Source organism: Athene cunicularia, assembly GCF_003259725.1.
Source record: "Athene cunicularia isolate RWA chromosome 3 unlocalized genomic scaffold, athCun1 chr3_part1, whole genome shotgun sequence".
In the NCBI taxonomy this organism is placed as follows: Eukaryota; Metazoa; Chordata; class Aves; order Strigiformes; family Strigidae; genus Athene; species Athene cunicularia.
The window spans coordinates 37906984-37923466 of NW_020799097.1; the positions used below are offsets into that span (position 1 = coordinate 37906984).

Below are 16483 nucleotides of genomic sequence, written 5' to 3' on the forward strand. Positions count from 1 at the left end.
GGGGGGGACGAGCGGGGCTTCGGGCCCGCAGCCTCCCCGCGGCCGGGAGCGGCCCGCAGCAGCCTCGCCCCGGGCCCCGCGTTTGCAGGGGGGGTGAGACCGACTCCCGCTTCCGAGGCCCCTCCAGGGCGCTCTGTGCCCGTTGGAAACAGGCCGGTCCCTCATCACCTGGTGAGCGGAGATGGCACCGGCGGTTCTGCCTCGTCACGGCGGGTTTTACACGGGACCTGGCGTTACCCAGCGCAGGGAGCGCCGCGGTGTGACACTGCTCATGGACCTGCCTGCACGGGCCCTCGGGGACACCCCGTGTCCCACCGGAATCCCCGGGGCTCGGCCGCGCGCAGAAGCTGGGCCTGTGCGCTTTAGTAACGGCCCCGTCTCACTTTCCTCCTGCTGTTACGTGACTCTGAAACCCAAACTTTCCCGAAGTGGGTGGGCTGAATGGCTTTGTATAGTCAGGAACTCGTGTTTGGTGGATTTAGCTCTGTTTTGGGGGGCAAGGAGCAGTGTGCTGGCTTCAGCTGTAGTGTTTGGGGTTACACCTGGAAGGGGGACGGAGTATTAGGTCAGAGCAGGTGTTCAGCTCGTTTGTGCCACTATCCCTTAACGTTTGCTTACAGTATGTTCTGAAATTGTTTGCATACAATCCATTGTGTACTGTATGACTGTGTCTTTATTCCTCAAAATTCATGTATGTAAACAAAAGTAATTTCTATGTGAATCATAGAATGGTTTGGGTTGGAAGGGACCTTAAAGATCATCTACTTCCAACCCCCCTGCCATGGGCAGGGACACCTTCCTCTAGACCAGGTTGCTCAAAGCCCCGTCCAGCCTGGCCTTGAACACTGCCAGGGAGGGGGCAGCCACAGCTTCTCTGGGCAACCTGTGGAGTGTCCACCACCTTCACAGTGAAGAATTTCTTCCTTGTATCTAATCTAAATCTTTCAATTTAAGACATTACCCCTCATCCTATCAGTACACTCTCTTATAAAGAGTCCTTTCCCATCTTTTCCTGTATCTTCACGCCTTCCTGGAAGACCACTGTAAAATCTCCCTGGAGCCTTCTCCAGGCTGAATAACCCCAGCTCTCCCAGCCTGTCCTCTTAAGGGAGGTGCTTCAGACCCCTGATCATCTTTGTGGCCTCTGGACCCACTTTGAGCAGGTCTGTGTCCTTTTTATGTTGGGGGCCCTAGAGCTGGACACAGTACTCCAGGATACCATAGTTCTCCTAGAGAATTTGCACAGCTTGAAATGTGTGGTGGCTAGATAAATACTTAAGGATGTGAGTTTATCTGTTGTCAAGCAGCAACAAACAGATCAAAATGTTACAGCTCTTTTAAACTTCTCATGTTTAGTCAGTAGGCCTTGTATCCATTCTACTACCTCATATTTTATATATATAAAAAAAAAAAAAAAGGCTTCCACAGAATCTGGCCTTTCCAGAATTTCATATTAAGTAGCTCCAAAAAGTTCATTTGGGGTTAATTAACAAAGGAAAGTTGAAAGGGTTCCAAGCCTCTATTTCTAGAAACTTGATTAGCAAGTCAGCACAAAATTCAGTAAATAAACGTCTCCCTTGCTCTGCCATCTAATTAAATATTATGGAAAGCAGTATTAATAAAAAGTTTTGAACAAACTTTAAACCTGGAGTCTTTGTGATTAATTATCCAGCCTTCCTTGGATTTGTCCAGATAAGCTGAGTATCTACCTACCCAAGTCCTGACTATTACCTTCAATAGGTATCAGGGATATCAGGGTAGCATTTCAGGCCTTTTTTAGTCATGATAAAAATAAAAAGCAATATAGAGTCATGATAAAATGCAACAGAGAAACATAATTTTTGCTTTCTATGTGGGTACACTGAAGCCACTGTGATAGAATGCTAACCTAAATGCAGTATTTTTGTCCAAGAGAAAGCAACGTATACTGATCCAATTTTTATCTTCATGTTGCAACACTGTCTATAAAAAAAACCTCTTTGATTTATGCCAAAAGTCTCTGCAACCACAATGAGTGCCTGTCCTGAGGTCTGACCCCTGCTAAGGACTTGTCCTGACTCACCTCACTCTAGTTATAAAAGGTATGTAATGAAACAGCAAATTCAGGTGAAGTTCATTTCACTATATTTTTTTTTAATGTAATCAGACTTCAGAAACCATTTACTACTGTGTTTTAAGTACAAATTTACTCTTTCCAGTCTTCCTAAAAATAGAATTTGTTTGTTATATTCAAACATTATTAAAAACAAAATCATCACTATTTGTTAGAATAAACATGTCCCTGAGCTGTAAGAATGGCAACAGACCTTTTCAGCTCAAAAGGAAGACCAAAGAAACTAAGAAAACCTGTCACCTGTAGAAGTTCCCCACTTGAGGACTGGAACATTTTAGCATTTAATGGTATTACTAGGGATTTATTTGTCTGAGTCAGCTGCTAGTGATTGCTTTCCTTGCTAGCATTTATAACTTCCTGCGAATTTTGTCGTGTATTCGTATTACCTTTGTAGAGTATCTTTGACCAAGATGAGTTTTAGAGTGACTCTTCCAGGACCTCACAATATATGAACCACAAAAATAGTTTAAAATGTGCTAAAGGGGTAACATTCAGCACTTACGTGTGCAGTCATCGGTTATTCCAAAAGAGGACTGCATTGTACAGTAAAGCTGTATTACGAGAATACAAATAAAGCCTTTTTAAGTGGCCAAATTCTTTTGTTATGGCTGTGTACATGATACAGATATTTTTGCAAATGTTAGCCCACATTCAGATTAATGATTAGTGAGCATCATACATTATCAAGATGTTTCTGACAGAAACTACAGTGGTTTTGCCCTTCTGGTAGGCACCTAATTCTGACACTCAAATGGTTTCTCTATGGTACACTTTTAAAACTCCTACTCATGATTTTTCATACCTACCTATATTTATGTTTCCTCCCACCCTCTACACTTCTCATCTCCCAAATCTACCCAGATGTACTATGGATATATGAAAAACTCTACTTGAAATATTTGTAGAAAAAAGGGACTAGAAGGCACATTGGTCATCTAGTGTACCTTTGTATCTCAACATAGTGTTAAAAAGCTTCAATAAATGAAACTTCACAACCTGCTTTTGGTAACAGTAAGGAGAAATAGCACAGGAAAGAATATTTCCTTGTTGCTGAAGTAGTTAGTGAAGATGACTGACTCAGTTTAAATAGTTAAGAATGGAATTTGGGAAATGTCCATGTGTCAGGCTATGACTGATCAGAGGATTTGGACCCCCCTGAACCACTGTTTGAAATGCTGTTGAGTCTGGGATCTCCATATCCTGCTGTGGGACTGGGCAGGGGGTTAGCTTCCAGGGCTACTGGTTTGGAAGAAGAGAGAGGGAACTCCTATGTGCTGATGAAAACATCCAATTCACTGCTTTTTTAGGGTGGTACTTGTATTTCTTGTCTGACTTACCCCATCAAGATCTGTAGTCAATCTATTACCAACTGATAGTAACTGTTGGATGCTCACGAGGGCCATGGTACTCCAGCCAAGACCTCGCCAGCCCTGAATCAGCTGAGGGGTTTATTTCACATATTTTACTGATGGCAATTCCCTTTATACTTCTCAGCACAATGTTTGCTTTATTTGCAATAGTGCAATACTATTAACTCATGCTGAGTTTCTGATCCAAAATAACCCTATGTCCTTTCCTGCAGGGATGCAGGCTGAATGAGTTGGCAATATCAAGTCAAATTTGGCAGAGACACAAGGTTAGCTTTAAAAGGTGAATTGTTTAATGATTTAAAAATAGAACCGAAGCATTTTAAAGACTCTATTACGTAAACATTTTACACTAGCATTAGCAATCCTGACTTGTGCTTGGTAATTTGAAAATTAAGTTCATTTTTTGATCCTTGGGAAGCATGTTTTTAGTTAGTTAAGATGAAGGAGAAGCAAAAATTAAACAGCATAAGCAGTACGAGGTTATTGCTTAATTTTGATATTTTTTTTATTATCTAAAAAGTATTGTTTCTAACACAAAGGTGGGGTTTTTTTTAATTTTTTACTTTAAACTGGACAATGCACTCCTGAAGAGGAATCTAATGGTAGTCTGAAATGCCCAAAATGCCAGCACTTTGAGGTCACTGCCTACCCTGCCTGTCCCTGCCCACCTTCCCAGGGCTTCCCCGACCCTGCCCATGTCTCAGGACCCCATTTCAGCCCCCCAGAGCCATCGGTCACTTCCCCAGTGATGCTGCAGCAGTGCCGGTCCCCAGCTGCACCACAGCCATGCCTGTGCCTGGCCATGAACTCCGCTGGCCTGGACCCTGACCACCCACGGGCTGACTTCCCAGCCTGGCCTCAGCTGGCCTCCTTGCTGTGGACTCACTCAGTGGTCACAGGGCTGTATCTGATGCCGGTTACCCTCACCAAGCCTGGCCCTGCTTCATTTTCCCAGCTCAACCTCCGACCAGCCTCAGCACCGGAGCAGAGCTGGATGGAGGCCACCCCAGCTGCCCCTCCTCCTTCACTGGGGGTGGTGGGGCAAGCCCTGCCCGGTGACACCCTGCCGTGCTGGCCCACATGGGGAGCCCCTGGCCCTCACTGCACCCTGGCATGGCAAACAGGGACTAAGAAGGCTGAGCCAGCTTTTTTCACAGATGAGGAGTGCAATGCCAAGAGGCAGCAGTAGCAAGGTGCACCTGGAGAATGTCCAGTCCAGCCCAAGCATGACATTTTCCACCAGAAGGGTGGTGAGCACCAGAGCAGGCTGCCTAAAGAGGTTGAAGAGTTTCATGCCTGGAGATTTTCAAAACCTGTCAAGACAAGGTCCTGAGCAACCCCATATGGCTTTGACATTTAGCCTGTTTTGAACAGGAGGTTGGGCAGGATGAACTTCAGACATACTTTCCAACCTAGATTGTTATGTGATTCTGGGGTAGTACACCACTGAGAATGACAAATTGTCTGAACATACAGGCATTTCTACAGGAATTTCATCACAGCCACAAAAGGCTGTTTCTCCTTGTGATCCTGATCCTGCATTTCTGTCTCTTTATCTACTTAGGCATGTATCTGTTTGGCCAGTGGGATTTTTACCCAGAACTGTCTTTGTACCCCTCACACTTCACTCCTTTCTTACAAGGGTTTTATCCTACGTGCCTTAAGTCTAATTGAACTGTTTAACTTCAACAATTGGTGGTAAATACTTTAAGACTCCACAATTTTGGAACCTGCCTCCAGATTCATAGAAATACTAAAATTATTTTGGTATAACTTATACATAAAATATATATAAATATAATAAAACAATAAAAATATTTGCTGCAGTTTTTATTAGTTGCATTGCATAATCTAGGCATTGCAGAAAGAAAGCAGTACCTGGCCAACACATCTTGTTGGATGTGTTGAAGCACTGTGAAGAAATATCCACATGTGCATGGTACCGTTAGCAACTTCCATGGCAACTTCCATAGAAGTAGTCGCATGCCTATGTGGCTGTTCATTTGTGCTGCACAATACACCTGGGGAAGAATGAGAGTTTAATTCTTCCATTTCCCATTGTTACTGTTCTGACTTGTAGACCATATCCTTCTTATAGTAAATCTAGCACAAGGCAAATAAAAGATATATATGCTACGTGCAGCATGTTCTCTCAACATATTAAATAGTGCTCAAAATAAGCATCCAAACTTTTTTCAGTATTTCTCTAAATAGTGCAAAGTTTCCTAAGGATTTTCCCATTTCTACCAAAAAAAAAAATCCAGTTTGAATGAGGCCTAACTACTCACTTCTTTAGTTGTCACTTAATCACACAAGAACAGACCTAATGTAAGCAGTTGTAGATTTGCAAAGGTGATCTGAACTGTTTCTAATTTGAATATATGGACACTGTGGAGTGACTTCAATGACCTACATAATGGCATTCCTTCTCTTCAAACTATACAAAACGCTTGAAGCAAATCTTCCTTGAAATATCCTTTTTTAATTAATTTCCTGAATTGGCTGGTGATGAGGAATGTAAAATATTTCTAGATTCCCAAGCCTGCTTATCTGAAAGATATGAAATCTTGATAGTGCTATCTTACCATCACTAATGCAAATGCCTTCATTTAACACTACACATAGTTTTAGAAATTTAGATGTGCACACATAATTCCATCTCAGATATTTTAGAGATAATACATGGAAGAATGTTTCAGATTACTAGAATTAAAATTTTTTAGACTGTTTGGTTAAGTGTCCCGCAACAAATTTTTCCTGGCTTCATTTTAGTTGTGCTAACAATGAATTTGGAGCTGAGGATTGTTCAACGCCCAAGTGAAATTACTATGACTTTATGGTATGATTTGTAGCTTAATACTGGGAGTTCACTGTCTCGCTAGAAATAATAGGATTTAGAAAAAGCCCCTGAACAGCATTTTTACTTAAATTACCATATCATATGTATGTTCCAGCAATAAGTGATAACTGTGCAAGACTCCTTCCATTGTTTATAAAAATGGGGTGAATTCTTTCCACCCCACTCATTACAGACATAATTCCAAACAACTTCAACACCTTTAGGATAGTTTTGGAATAGTTTTAGAGGGCACTTTCATTGTTTGCTTTCATGGTTATGTCTGGCACAGTAATTTTAGTGGTTTAGCAACTGACAGAGTCTGCTCAGAAATTTTGCTCTTTTAACTACTTCCTCTCCTATACAAGGGCAGATGATTTGGGGAGCCTGTGAAGGGCTTTTTCTTTTCCATGTGCTAATTACCATAAATATTTTGGATCATTCTACAAACTCCATTTTGTTTTCCAAATCATTAGCAATGTTAAAAACAAGCCTTCTGACAAAAATGTTGGCAGAAGCTCAAGCACAATTCTTAGTTCATCAGAAACCCTTCCTTATGCAAAGGAAGCTGTGTGGGGTCCATTACATGCAGTTCACTTGCCAAAGCACAGGAGGTTTAGTGCATGAGATTCCAGCTGTGCTTAGGTTTTTTATGTACAAATCGTTTAGACAAGACCAATTAAAAGCTAAAATCAGATAAATCAGCAGGGAAGAAGATTGAGGCAAATTTTTTTTGAGATAATTGCTACCACTCTGCTTTAACAGGAGTATGTAGACTATGTACAAGGAATCATGGGCATTGATGGCTGTGATGCCTGATTTGTAAATATCTGTAAAAGACCTAGACAGCTTCAGCATGAGTACAGAACATAAGGAGAAAATAATATTGTATATCATTTTATGAAGCTTAGCACCTAAAAGAGAACACTTAAGTAAGGGCTTGTGAGTAGTCCCCAGAGATTATTCTTTTCAATTTGCACTTCACTAGAGGATAAAGAAGAGCATTTCTCTCCAACCACTTTTGAAGTCATTCTCAGCCTCGTAATTACTCAGGTAGCAGCAGTCAATTTCCCATTAATTTATTCACTGACACATCTGTTCACCTTGTCATCCAAAGAGCCATTCTATACAGCTCTATAGAGGCCCTCAGAGGTCTGGATACTATAGCTTTTATGCAGTGGTTATGCATTCCCTGAATTCTTAATGAGAAGCTAACAAGGGTGTAACAAATATAAAGCTGTATTCCTACACAGATAACAATAACTTGCCATACCAAAAATCCAAAAGGATGCTGTATTTCTAAAACAGTATTTCAAAGATGAACTGACCTGGTCATTTTGAGTTTTGACAATATTTGACAAATAGCATTGTGTCCTTTTACAATTTTAAGATTATTTCTTCTGAAACTTAATTTGTAAAAATGTCTAATATTGTTTCCTGTCACGCCAAAGAAAGGAAATAACAGAGATTTTGTTTAAGCAGAAAATTTTCTGATTTAAAGTGGTCATGCACAAGATAGTTCACCGTTACTGTGGTTTTTCAATTACAGGACAATAATGACAGGGTTTCAGAAATAATGTGGCGTTGTTGCCTGTGCATAGCAATTAGTTAGTGGCCTAGTTCAGATGAGAGTTTCAGTGTTTTATAAAATGTCCAAAGAATAGCTGTCCTAGTTAACATAATTAACTGCAAGGGACAGCTGAAGGGCACAGTTTATTTATTTCAGGAAACACTCAAAAATTAAATAAGTTTGAGCTATAAATAAGCTCTAGGGAAATTCTAGGTAAAGTACATGGAGTGGATTGGTAAAAACATCGCTATACAGCACTAGATATATCACCTGACAAATAATTAGATGTCTTCTTGTTTAAGTTTGTGAGCTGTTTTATTGATTCATACTTGTAAGAAGCAATATTTCCTGAAGAAAAACATTACTCAAAACATGTTTATTTATGTAAAATTTTAAAAAAATATATTAAAACCCCTAAAATGTTTTAATCCTATCAGGAGAGAACAGTATGTCCCAATAAAGCTACATAGCACTACTTGTTACTCTATCCTACCATTACCGCTTGTAGAGTCCTCATAACTAACTCTTAAAGGAATGTTCCTACCAAGGATTTCCCATGTCATTACCCAAACCCTCTAAATCTCCATTAAAAACAGAATGTTATTCAGCAAATCCCACCTCTGTATAGCCCATGCAGTCTGTGCTGCAACATGCCTAAAAGGCAGGCACTGCTAGGGGAAGAACAGCAGAGGTACAGCTGAAACAGAGTACCTACCGTTAAGAGTATACTTTAAGCTCCCACATCATTATAGGCCAACATTTAAGAATCTTATTGTCCTCCATCATTTTGTGTTGCTAGAATTTAAGTACAGAAAGCATCTTTTAATTATTAATTAATTAATGGGCTCAGCCTAGCTGGGAGCATAATATTAGGTCTACAGCCACAGAACCACAGCATGCAAAACCACTTGTAATTAGCCTTGCATAGGTGTAGGGCCACAATTATATGGACAATACTAACCACAGTGATCAGTTTCCAATTATCCTGCGGGCAATCAAATCTTACATACAGTTTGTCTAATGTACAAGAGTACATACTCTTTACAACTGTCAAAATATAGAGAATTGTGTTTTCTCCCACTGCAGTAGTTTCTTTTCCAAACTGAAGTCTTAAACTATTTAAATCTTTATTTTGTACCTCAGCCCACCCTCTATACTTTTTCTAGTTTTTGTTTAAACCCTTTGGAGTTGAGATGACCACTAATGCAGACAGTGTCTATGTATGACTTCATTCAACATCATGGTCATTCTCTCGCTCTTTTTTTTTTTTTTTTTTTTTTTTTCTGAAACTGTATCCACATTTTTTAATGCCTCTAAAATTCTGTGCCAGTTTTCAGAGATTTACCCACAGAGACTCAGTGGCCTCTTTCCTAAATTGTCTTAAGTAAATTGGAGTAAATCAGTGTGTGTGTGTGTAATATTTGGATTAAATATAATCTGCCATTTTGTTACCCATTCACTTGGTATTGCAAGGACTTTTGAAACAGCATCTCACTCCGCCTCCCCCCTGCAGCTGTGAGCAAACAGTCAGACTGTCTTTTGCCAAGCTCTCTGACATAAGGACATAGTTTCATGAGTCAGAAAAGACAAGACCTTCTCAAAATCCTGATATCATGCATCTTTTCTGTAGTTCTTGAAATGGTTCTCATGAACTCGCCCTGATTGGTGTACAAATGCTGCAGGTGGCATTGTCTGTGGTAACTGAACTATGGGTACAAATATAACAATCCTTGTTCCCTACAAAGTGTGAGCTCCCCATGCTCTGAAAGCCAGAACTTGTCCTATTTCTGATGTCCATAAACTTTGGTCAAACTATAAAATCTCCATTGCCACAACTGTTTTAGTGGAGCTTTGGCCAACACTGATCAGGATTTCAGGAGATGTACACAGTTTGCACATAGCTATACTTTGGAGAACAGTGGCAACTTACCTCTGCACTAATCAGCTGCTCAAACACTTATCAATCGACTAGTCATTTAAAGTCAGTGTAACAATGATCCCACTGTATTACGCTACTTCTGTTGTATTAGAAGTACTGGCCTACAGAGGGGCAGTTATGAATTCATTGTGACTGTTCAGCATGCCATGAAGAAATAGTTACCATTTTCAAGCCCTGTATGTTGTGGTCTCACTAGGCGCTTATTCCACCATAAGTTTATAAGCAGGAATAGATTGCAACCATTTACTAGTTTATACCCTAGTAGAAAATGACCGAAGCAAATAGAAAACTGAACGTGAAGGATTTTGACAAATACCTACAAATACATCTGCATGAAGCATGAGAAAGGGCAACAGACTTCTTGCAATGCAGACCAGTCCCAAAGCAAGCCCAGGTAGCATGGCACAATAAATGTGGGCTGTGTTCACAGAAATCGCAGTGTAGCTGAAGTGCCAATGGGTATAAGCTTTAGAATGTACTTATCCTTGGTAATGCAGAGTTCAGGTGGTAGATTTGGATATGAGGAAACCAAAAGGAGATATAGGTGGTACTATTAACATATGTTAAAGAGAAATGTCAATATTCTTTATCACATGAAATAGTGCTTCTCCATGATAAGGTGGACTGAGAAGGAGTTTTGCCGAAGGCAAGAGGTCATAGTCCATGCAGTGCATCTATAAAATAGATAACTGTGTAGGCAGCATCTTTCTCTGTAATTATTATTCTTGTAGCTGATTATTGATTTTTCCTTGTAACGAAGTTATACTACATACTTGCTCTGACTTCTCTGATCATGTGTGCCTCAAAACTGAGCTAATTTGATTTTTTTTCTTACTAGAAATACATTTATTCCAACTGAGTCAGAATCCAGTCTGTGTTTTAGACTTAGATCCCCAAAGGAATTGTTTGTTCCAAGAATCAGCTACGTGGGATGTGCAATGAGTCCCAACTTGGGGCTTTGAACAAATTGTTCAGCTAAAAGGGGGAGGATAACTTTCCTGTATCAGGAGGTGTTGATTTTAACTTCTCAATAAATAATATCTCAATTCAAATGGTATAAAGTGATTGCTCTCAGGCCAGATGTTGGTATGTCCAGTTTTAGCTGTAAGAACATTTTATGGTTCAATCGGGAATAGAAGTTACCAGAAACGCAATCGCCACCTCAGAAGAGCACGACTGTAATTACTGTGTCCTAATGAGCATGACAGTGCATGGATGCAATGAGAGCACGTTTTAGTAACACGTAGCCTTTGCACAACATTTAACCTCTAAACTATTTTGTGAAGACCAAGTGAATAATCTCCATGTCACCGATCTGGAAACATGTAGCTGCATTTTGTCTACTTTCATTTTACAAAACATTATACCGACTAAATAAGTGCACATCATACAAAGTGCTGAGCACCATGAATTTCTTTTGGTTTCCAAAATGACCCTATGGCTTTTCTAGAACTGTGCCTTTAAATGATTTAGCATCTTTCACAGGGAATATTTTGACGACTATTCAGTTATTATTTAATTTTCTGTAGGACCCTGATCTAGAGTCCGGATGTGCTAGTGTATACTGAAAGACATAATCCCTGCCCCCCTAAGTTTTAAAATTGAGATCCTGATCCAGCAAACATTTGTATTATATTTTTATATGTGCGAGAGGTTCCCATTAAACTTCCACTGGGAAAAATTTACAGAAAGACCACACCTGCTGAGCTTCAGCGTTCTGGCAAGTGCACTATAGAGGCCTAATGGGAATTCACAGAGAAGAAAGGTTGCCTGCATTTAAAAAGGGTGTGAACCTTCCAAGCTCTCGGGCTATGTGCAAGTTTATATTTGGATAACCCAACATCTATGCATATAAATTGTCAGGGAAAATTAATGAATGGTGCATGTGCAGTATATCAAACGTCTTGGTGTCTCAACCAATATTTTCATATGCACCAAAGTACACATTCCTTACTAAGGGTTATATACAATGAGACATGTTTAAAGTTTAAAAAGCCATATTATTTGTGTATCTGAATGCAGAAACCAGTGACCCACTTTCTTTAATAACTGGAAAGCACTTTTTGTGTTCAGTCATGGATTGCTAAAGAAAGTAAAGGTGTTTGTGATCAAACAATCCTGAGAGAGTTCATTCTAGAATTTAATTAAAAATTAAAATTAAAAGTTTAAAAGAAATAAAATGCAAGCACTATCTCAGCCATGGCTTCAGTTTCTAATTTGTTTCCTTTGGCCACATTTTTTTTTTCATGGAACCTACTGTAATGTATTTTTAAGAAGATATGCAGTGTTTTATTTATGAAAAACATTATGAATTAAGTATATATCCTTTATCTTGCCCATGGATACCACACTACAACTGTAAATCTCACATTTCTTCTTTATTATTTATTTCTGATGACTGATACTAATCTCTTCATACTGGCTTTGGCATGGTAGGTATTATTTCTGTCCTAAAGTTGTTAGCAGTTCTCTCAATGAGACCTGAATTCTCTACAGCTCTTGACAGCCTTGCAGTGGCTCTCAGTCCTCCCTTTCCCACCCCAAGCTCCTTGATAGGTCTATTATTTCATCAGGGTTAAGGTGCAGCATGTCTCATAGGTTTAGGTTCTGAATCTTCTCCTTTACACCTATAGGTGGCATTCATTTCAATTTGTAGCATGAGCCTTCCCTGTAGTTTATAAAAATTTGTTTGATGTCTCAAAATAATTTATCTCAAATGGCGATCCAGATTCTGGGGCACCATAGGTTTTCTTCAAGATAGATTAAAAAGACTGCATGAAGTGAAAACTTTGAACCTGGCTTTATATTCAGCATTTTTTCCCCTGTTATCTGAAATGCCTATTTTAGCAGCCTGCTAATTTCTGAGAGCAGTGATCCCATCTCCTGCAGAGACTGCCTCACCACAAACTACCTCCTGAGAGGTGCTAAGAGCTCTGGCCCTCATTCATTAAAGTCTTTAGATACTTAGATGCTGGACTAAGATCAGTGTCTAACACTTTTCAGGATAAATCTTTGCTTCAAGAAGAATCATTCATTCCTTGCTCCTGTCAGCAGATGTGTCCTAAATAAAGAAGTTAATCTATTCTTCCTGGTTTGGTTGTCTGACAGGAGAGAGACTATTATGCTATACTGGAGGACCCTAAAATTAGCTCAATTTACAATATCCCATCTGTTTTGCTCTGTAATTACGCTAAGATTATTATAAGCTGTATATATCTGTGTAAAAGTTAATAACAAAAAATTGATATCTAAAATAATAAAAAATGTTTTAACTTTATTATTATTATTTCACCGTGCAATAATGAACTGGGAATTTGGCCCAGTATACTAAAAATATAGCTACTAAATCTGACATTACTTTTTAATTAAGGACACAGAATTACGTAGACTGTACGTAAAACCAGTGGAAAAAACTGATTCATGTACACAGTTACTATAGCATAACAATAAAAGCAAATCTTGTCTTGGAAGATAGTACAACTTTGAGTTAGGACATGCACAGCAACTTAATCCAGAAACTGAAAGGAGAACAGCAATCAATTTCAAATGTAAGGGGACATGTTCTTCGGGAAAGGCAAAGTTTTGGATCATCTAACTCGCACTGATATTTACAACACATTTTAGTGTGAAAAAGGAAAATAAATTTTAAATGTGACCTTCTTTCTTTAAGCAATATAAAAGGGCTCTCCTTACATAATACATAAAGCTTGCCTCACTTCAGCCAAATGAAGTAAACGTTTAAAGCCTGAGCCATTTCTGGCAACATGTGAAGAGGAAGAGGAGCCTCTTACCTGTGCTCCGTTCTCCGCTTAGAGTCAGGATCTCTGAGTGCTTTCTCGTGGAAGACCAGAAAACCTCAGCTTTCACTCCAGCACCCATTGCAGTATTGTTGTCAATCTCAAGAGAATGAATTTATTCTCCACAGCCATGCCATCTTGTAAATTGTTACCACAAGGCTAACCGCTGATGTCTTTTCTCAACCCAGGGAGTGAACGTTACATTCTGTTGATAACATCTAGAAGTTATCTATTTCTGTAAGTATAAGTATATACTTAAATAAGGATGGACACAAAGCAGTGTGCAGTAGATGCACTGACTATAGTCACTAAATCCATGGTTTGGTGTCTGGTGGTGCCACGCCGAGTCACTCGCTTCCACAGCACCTTGGTGCTGCTGTAGCTTTGTGGAGGCAGCACAGTAAAGTGGATCAGCAGCTCAATTCGTTTAACTATTTTCTGCTGACTTTTTCCTAACTGAAGTAATTATCCACACTTTGTATGACCCACATAGAGCTATATACCAGCATGTGGAAATGATGCAAAAAGGCTGGGGCAGGGGCAGGGAATTTGGTAGTGGCACTGAAAAACTGCATGATATACTTGTCCCTGAGTTACCAGTGGAAACTTGTGAATTTGTTTTCAGTGTAAATGGAAAACAAGTATTAAGGAGATCCTTTCTAGGTAGAAGAGCTTTGTAGTTCAGACTCTGAAAAGAATTTGAACTTCTGCCAGAGAACCTGCCTGTGGACATGAGTGATCTTGCAGTTACTGGCTGTTCCACTTTGTCTGCAAAGCCCTTTGTACAGGATGTTGCAAAGATACATTTCTTAAGTCTGTAAAGTACTCACCTGAGGACAGCCAGACAGACAAGAGGTGCTGGAATGAAAAGCAAAAACATTCAAAAAGCATTGAAGTTATTGAGGTATAACATGCTGTATAAGTTTTTGTTTCTTAGGAAGAGACTTAAAGGTGGTTGCAAATATTATTTACTATGCTGCAGTGATGGTACATGTCCCTTAACTAACTCATTTCACTTTTCATTTCAGTTTAATTTTGGTTATCCAATTGGAAAATAAGGTCCAGAGCCAGTGTGCTGTGTTTGCATGGCAAGGTTTTGATAGCAGGGGTGTGCTATGTGGTTGATTTCTTGAGAAGTTGCTAGAAGCTTATCCTATGTCCAACAGAGCCGATGCCAGCCAGCTCCTTGCCACTGGCCAAGGCCGAGCCCCTCAGCGACAGTGGTAGTGCCTCTGTGATAACATGTTTAAGAAGGTGAAAAAGTTGCTGTGCAACAGCAACTACAACCAGAGAGAAGTGTTGAGAATGTGTGAAAGGAACAACTCTGCAGACAGACACCAAGGTCAGTGAAGAAGGAGGGGATGAGGTGCTCCAGGTGCTGGAGCAGAGGTTCCCCTGCAGCCCGTGGTGCAGTTCATGGTGAGGCAGCTGTGCCCCTGCAGCCCATGGAGGTTAATGGTGGTGGAGCAGAGACCCACCTGCAGCCCAGGGAGGACCCCAACATCAGAGCAGGTGGGTGCACGAAGGAGGCTGTCACTCCATGAGAAGCTCACCTTGGAGCAGGTTCCTGGCAGGACCTGTGGTCCCGTGGAGAGAGAGAAGCCCATGCTGGAGCAGGTTTGTTGGCAGCACTTGTGACCCTGTGGGGGACTCATGCTGGAGCAGCCTGTTTCTGGAGGACTGCACCCCGTGGAATGGACCCACGCTGGAGCAGTTCCTCAAGAACTGCAGCCCGTGGGAAGGACTCATGTTGGGGAAGTTTGTGAAAGTTGTCTCCCATGGGAGGGACCCCATGCCGGAGGAGGGAAAGACCATGAGGAGGAAGGAGCAGCAGAGATGATGTGTGATGAACTGACCACAGTTCCTATTCCCCATACACCTGCACCACTGGAGAAGAAGAGGTAGAGAAATCGGGAATGAAGTTGAGCCTGGGAAGAAGGGAAAGGTGAGGCGAATTTGGTTTTAGATTTGTTCTTGTTTCCCATTATCCTAGTCTGAATTTATTGGCAATAATTTAAATTATTTTTCCTATGCTGAGTCTGGTTTGCCTGTGATGGTAATTTCTGAGTGATATCTCCCTGTCCTTAATTGACCCATGAGCCTTTCATTATGTTTTCTCTCCCCATCCAACTGAGGAGGGGAGTGATAGATAGGGATCAACCCACCACGGCCACTAAAAAGACATTTTGTAAGTGCAATCTTTGGCCACATGACAAGACAGCATTTGTAATGTTATCCTGATAATCTGTAGTGATTTGAAATCCTATTGTAATTTCTGTATCACTAGTTTTATTATTTGATTAAAGTCCAGCAGAGCATTAAGGATTACATTTGACTGAGGATGAATGATTTACAATTAGTTAGAAAAAATAAAGGTATTAAAGAATGTGCCAGGTTCATTTATTTGACAAATGAGTGAAAAGCTACTTACAAAACCACTTCAGAATGTAGCAGCACCTGGATCGTAATGTATTTTGTAGAAGCAGTGGAAAAAGTAATTAGTTTGAGAACTGTAAAAACAATGCCAGGAGGTATAGCTAAGAACCTAGCTCACTAGCAATGCTGTCGCTGGCTTCCACCACGCTCCACAGTTGTGCTGGGTCCCTCCCATGACTGACCCAGTGGTGACAGTCAGCAGGCTGAGGAATCCACATATAGGGGAAATAGAAGGGCATGCTATACTTGGGAGTTAGGGCATGGTTTGATGGTATCCAGCCTGGGGTTTGTACAAGAGGATCATTGTAATTAATTTGTGTTATAATAGTTGCTGAAATCCTCAACCATATTTGATGCTTTTGGATGGAAAGAGCAAAACATGTAAGATACAGTCCCATGAAGAAAAGATCTGTTGTGTGAAG

The 16483-nt window shown here is 40.3% G+C and overlaps 1 protein-coding gene across 2 annotated transcripts in view; it reads right to left on the reverse strand.

Moving 5' to 3' along the window:
• Positions 1–16483, reverse strand: part of ME1 (malic enzyme 1) — a 226460-nt gene that overhangs the window by 189406 nt on the left and 20571 nt on the right. The window contains exons 1-2 of one of the 2 annotated variants that reach the window (XM_026845282.1): positions 14456–14478; positions 5362–5504 (exon numbers count right to left, since the gene is read on the reverse strand). The exons of the other annotated variant lie outside the window; for it this stretch is intronic. Of the exons in view, the coding sequence (XP_026701083.1) occupies positions 5362–5454 (93 nt within the window). The 5' untranslated portion in view covers positions 5455–5504; positions 14456–14478. Of the gene's footprint in view, positions 1–5361; positions 5505–14455; positions 14479–16483 lie in introns of those variants that run through there. 2 annotated transcript variants of the gene reach the window in all.